The 5,445-nt window shown below is 52.5% G+C and overlaps 1 protein-coding gene across 1 annotated transcript; it reads right to left on the bottom strand.

Moving 5' to 3' along the window:
- Positions 1-2,158: 2,158 nt before the first annotated feature.
- LOC123111962 (trimethyltridecatetraene synthase) lies at positions 2,159-4,451 on the bottom strand. Its single transcript, XM_044532843.1, has 2 exons — positions 3,413-4,451; positions 2,159-2,890 (listed from the first exon to the last, which is right to left on the bottom strand). Exons 1-2 carry the CDS (start codon positions 4,334-4,336, stop codon positions 2,267-2,269), a joined length of 1,548 nt encoding a protein of 515 aa, XP_044388778.1. The 5' UTR covers positions 4,337-4,451; the 3' UTR covers positions 2,159-2,266.
- Positions 4,452-5,445: the final 994 nt, after the last annotated feature.

Raw genomic sequence — 5,445 nt, 5'->3', positions numbered from 1 at the left:
ATGCGCCGTCGGGCCGCCTGGACAGAAACCGATGGCTGCTCTTCTGGACCACGCGACCTGTCGCGTGTGCTCCGCTATTGCACGAGCGTCGTGCCGGATTGATCTCACCGGATTTGAGGGTCGGGGAGAGGAATTTATTTGTGGCTAAAGAAAAAAAATCAATCTAAGAGAATTTCGAATTGGAATTGTCCTACTTTATGAAACCGATCTGATCTATGGAACCGATGTGATCTTATGATCGATCAGGTGCCGTGCCCCCGGGGAGAGGAGATTAATCTCCCCGGGGGCGGCTTGCTGCGGAAGTGGTGGAAGGTTTTAGGATCGACGTCGTGAGACTAACCGCTCTAATACCATGTGGAAAATATAGGATGGCAATATTGATATTGTTTCTGTTGTATTGATCCGACCCTCATATGGGGTATATATAGAATACATTGTGAGGAAGAGAGACTTGAAGTAGAGGGCAAGTCGTACATGTTAAACCTATTCTATCTCTAACTCCTACCTCTATCTTAAACACAATTATATTCTAACAAACCTCACACACATAAGCATCTTCCATGCAAAAAATGTCAGATTTGTTTGTATTTTCTTCGAATTTACTGTTCATCGAGTGCATATGAGTCCGGGCTGAGAAATGTATATTCACAACCTGGAAGCATTAACAAAACTTTAAGGGAGACGAGGCTTTGATAGAGACGTCTTCAAAGAGGAAATTTTCCATTATTTCACTTGCTAAATTAGTAATTGTCGACCATCTTTTACACTTTTCTTTATAAATCTAAGGCCGATGCTAGGCGCCGGCGCACCGGCCGGACGCTTCGGCCGGTCCAACCCTAGCCGTCAGATCGGCCTGTTCCGATCCGTTGGATCCTTATCCAACCAGGGCATCGTCTTCCTCTCGCGAGCGCGGACGGGGAAAGGAACCCTGTCTCGCCGCCCGTCTTCGCCGGCCACCCCACGCTCCGACACTCAGCTCGCCCCGCCCGCTCGCCGCCCCGGCCGCCAGTTGGAGCTGACCGCTCGCCGCCTCGGCCGTCCGTTGGAGCGCCATGGATGCAGCTCCGCGACTCAACTCATCCAAGTCCGCTCGCCGCCCCGGCCGCCCGTCGGGGCCGCCCCGACCGCTCGCTGCCCCCGCTGCTCGTCGGAGTGCCATGGATGCAGCTCCGCCTCACCGATGATTGGTTCCAGCAAAAAAGAGAGATGCCCCGTGGTAGCATTTTCCCGTGTCAGTCGTAGCAAATGAAGACAACGGTTGCAGCAAAAAAATCCATCGGTGTCGCCATTGTAGCAAAAATGTTAAACGGATGTAGCAAAACACAGCGCCAATGGTAGCAAAAAACGAGGATGTTGCAACAAAAATGCCGTCCTCGTCGTCGCCGGTCACAGCTCAGTCGTAAAAAAGCACCAATGGCCGCATGAATGGATGTAGCAAAAACACAGACGGTAGTAGCAAAAAATTGATACGGTTGTAGCTTTTATCTCAATTGTTGAAGCTTTTCCCCTCTATGGTGGAAGCTTTTCTGTAAACGATTGAAACTTTTTTTTTGAGCAATGTCTGGGTGAAAACTTTTCTCTATCGTTCGGTTGAAGCTGTTTTCATCAAAGTTTGTAGCATTTTATATAGATGGTTGTAGCTTCCCTCGATAGCACTGAACACTTACAGCTTTCTGTATATACGGTTGAAGCATTTTTAATCTTCGGTTGAAGCTTTCCTGTCAACGGTTGCAGCACTCGCCGGCCTGTTCCAGCAAATTTGAGCCGCGGGGTGTAGTCCTGCCATGGCTGGTTGCAGCTCCGGCGTGGCCGGGTCCGGTGAGGCAGGGAGAGCTCCGATGCACGCGGATCCCCGCGGATCTGGTCGAGGGTGGCCAGATCTGCTGAACGGCGGCGCGCCTGGGAGGCCTGCGGCACGGGGCGATGCGTTTACCATGGCAGCGGGGAGAGAGAAAGAGAGAGATGCGCGAGAGGAAGAAGAGAAAAGGGAGGAGGACTAGTCGTCTCGGGTCCATCGCGCCACGTGGTTGCTCGTGAGTGGGTCGCGTCGCGCGTGCGTGGACCGGCCGAAGCTTCGGCCGGTGCCCCGGCCCCAAACGTTTCCCTAAATCTAATATGCATAATATAACAACACAAGTAGTAATAATTACTCAGCACATGAGGGCACACATGTATCAATATATAATACTAGAAAAAATACAGAAAAATATAACAACACAAGCAGTAATAATTACTCAACACATGAGGGCACACATGTATCACATATTCAAGCCTCGGCGTAGAGGTGAGCCGGGAGCTTGGGCTCCACGACGGCCTCCAGCGGGTACTTGCGTGGCGTTGACAGCCCGAAGATCTCCTCCATGCTCAGCTCCACGCCATCAGGGAGCCTCCACGTGAACCCGTGCAGGAGGTTCGCGAGACTTACCTGGATCACCTTCAACCCAAGACTATACCCGGGGCACATCCTACGTCCCGACCCGAATGGAAGCAGCTCATAATCCTGCCCCTTGACGTCGAGCCTGCTACCGAGGAAGCGTTCTGGCATGAACTCCTCCGGCGCTTTCCACAACTCTGGGTCGCGGCCAATAGACCACACCATGACTAGCACCCGTGTGCCGGCGGGGATGTCGTAGCCGTTGATGGACGTGTCCTCGCGTGAAAGGCGGGGTACAAGCATCGGCGCTACCGGGTGCAAGCGCATTGTCTCTTTGACAATGGCATCCACATAAGGAAGGTTCAACATGTCCTTTTCGGTGACCCATCGGCCTCGCCCCACCACGCGGTCCAACTCCTCGGTGGCTTTGGCAAGCACCTCTGGCTTCTTCAGGAGCTCTGAGAGGGCCCATTCCACTGTCACCGCGGAGCTCTCCGTACCGCCGGCAATGAGGTCCTACAAGTGCATGTTTCAAAATGGCGCTGATTAGTGTGAGAACTCGAAATTCGTGGTGATGTGTAAATGAGTGATACTGCACACAGTTTATAGAATCAGTTGTTAGTCTTGTGACCAAGTAATTAACTGTGTGCATCATCTATTTTTATCAACTGTGTGCATTATCTACATGGATGTCAATGTCACGATTGAATTTGAGGGTGTTGCCCACTGGTATGTAAAGTTCATTTCTCTACTGTTTTTGGTGGAACTTGTCTACACATGGTGGGACGTGCCTATCAACAACCCCATTATTCTCCCCAGAATTCAGATAATGGACTTATTAAAGTCTGACTCGCTTAGACCGATAGCACAGACGATAGCAACAGGACATAATATGCTTGCTGTCTTTCCTGCTTAGAACGATGATACTTGTTTTTGTTTTCAGTGCAGGCAACCAACTACATTTGTGTAGGAGCAGGGGGTAACCATAATTAATTCAGATTCAGTGCAGGGAAGTAAAGCAATAGCAGTAGCACTCACCTGAGTGAAAGCCTTGACGCCCTCTCTGTTGAGCTTGACCTCAAGACCGGGATCGCTGGCGAACTGCAGCAGCACGTCCACCATGTCCTTCACCACGAAGCTCTCCCCCTCGCGCCCACGCCTCTCGCTGTGCTCGTCCACCACGTGCTCCAGGAACCGGTCGAACATCTTGCTCAGCTTCTTCATCCTCTTGATGTACCCCTGCAGGTCCATCCAGTCCAGCCACGGGATGGAGTCGCCGATGTTGAGCACGCCGTTGAGCAGGAACAGCTCGTCGATCATCCACTTGAACTCCTCGGGCGTCGTGATCACCGCCCCTGCCTCGTCCCTCACCTCCTTCTCCAGGTACTTCTTGCCCATCACCATGCGCGTGATCACGTTCAGGCTCACCGTGGACAGGTAGTCCTTGAGCACCACCACGCGGCCGGCACCGGCGCCGCCCCGATACAGGTCGCCGAGGAGGGCGAGCACCTCCTCCCTGCGGATGTACTCGTACGACTCGAGGCGCTTGGCGCTGAAGAGCTCGGTGAGGCACATCTTGCGGGCCTGGCGCCAGTAGGTGCCGTACGGGGACCAGGTGATGTCGCTGTAGTTGTAGGTGGTGTACCTGCCGGCGGCGGTCTTGGGGCGGTCGGTGAACACCACGTCGTGGGTCTTGAGGAAGAACTTGGCCATCTCCACGGAGGAGCCGACGACGACCGGGAAGGAGCCGAACTGGAGTTGCATGAGCGGGCCGTACTGCTTGGAGAGCGCGTGGATGGAGCGGTGCGGGAGCGTGCCGATGAGGTTGAGGTTGCCGATGATCGGCCAAGGCTTGGGGCCCGGCGGGAGGTTGTACTGGCGGCGGCGGCGCAGGACAGCCTTGAAGAAGAGCACCGTGGCGAGCACCACGCCGAGGAAGGACGCCAGCTGAGGAAGCTCCATTGGATCGAGGCGAGCCGCCGGCCGGGTGATCAGATCGATGCAGGTGGCTGTGGCTAAGTGAAGTCTTCAAGCTTGAGCTGGCTGTTGAGCTCGTTGTGGTGCTGCCTCAGACTGCGTGCGGCCTACTTATAGATGGCGAGGTGGAATGGAAGGTGCGCGTGGCGTGGTGGGAAAGTAGGGAGGCGGGAAAAGACTTGGAAACCTTGACGAGGACACTGATGCTGACGTCCATTTCTTGGGGAAAACGTGCTGAGAGTTTACTGCTGCTCAACAACAGAGTTCACTATAGGCGGTGTATACATACAGGCATACAGCGCAGGATCATCGGATCATGAGTAGTGAATTTAGCAACTAAACATGCACGTATATACTTTCAATGTTGGCTATGTTTTTGTCTGAGAAAGGCTATCTTTAAGCAGATCCATGCCCTTTCTGTATTTTCTAATAAAATGGCCGCATGCATCATTTAGATGCAGAGGCCAGGGTAATCCTCATTATAAAAAAGCCCTTTCTGTATTCAGTTTATTCTAAGAATCCAGCCCGTTTTCGCTTGATTGTAGCGAAAAAGTATTCAACTATTTCCATTTCACCCTGTATGGACATTCATGGTAAAAAAAATGAGGTATGGACGCCCTGGCAGAAATTTGGTGGTATTTTGGTTGTTGTACGTGGTACTGTACATGCGTATGCATCTCTCGAGCAAACACATCACATCAGGCATAAAAACGGGGCAAATCCGACAAGTTTAATGGCGCGGACACAAGATATCTGACGCTGATGGCCACACGGAGAGGGCCTCATGGTGCAGACGATACTACATCAGGCCATCATGGTCCAGACCCCACTGCACACACGTTTCCCGGTTCAAGGCTTACAATCCATCATACCATATGCCGGCCACTTCTTGCATCCAGCCTTCTGTTTCTCAATGCACAATCGCATACATTTCACCGGATGGTGATCAAAAGATCTGATTAAGCTAGCTGCAAAACCGGGGAGATGCGTCTGTCAAATCTGAAGCAGTACACCGCAATTACCAGCAAACCTCACGGAACCCGACTACCCGAGCTAGCAGAGACCAAATCTTCGTGGCTTGACTTGACCCTGAT

The sequence above is a fragment of the Triticum aestivum genome, chromosome 5B (assembly GCF_018294505.1).
Source record: "Triticum aestivum cultivar Chinese Spring chromosome 5B, IWGSC CS RefSeq v2.1, whole genome shotgun sequence".
In the NCBI taxonomy this organism is placed as follows: Eukaryota; Viridiplantae; Streptophyta; class Magnoliopsida; order Poales; family Poaceae; genus Triticum; species Triticum aestivum.
The sequence above is the reverse complement of the archived record's forward strand: the minus strand, read 5'-3'. Positions and strand labels throughout refer to the sequence as shown.

Coding starts and splice junctions, on each gene's coding strand:
- LOC123111962 (XM_044532843.1), bottom strand. CDS start 4,336: ATGGAGCTTCCTCAGCTGGCGTCCTTCCTCGGCGTGGTGCTCGCCACG. Junction 2,891..3,412: donor GCGTCAAGGCTTTCACTCAG/GTGAGTGCTACT, acceptor ATGCACTTGTAG/GACCTCATTGCCGGCGGTAC.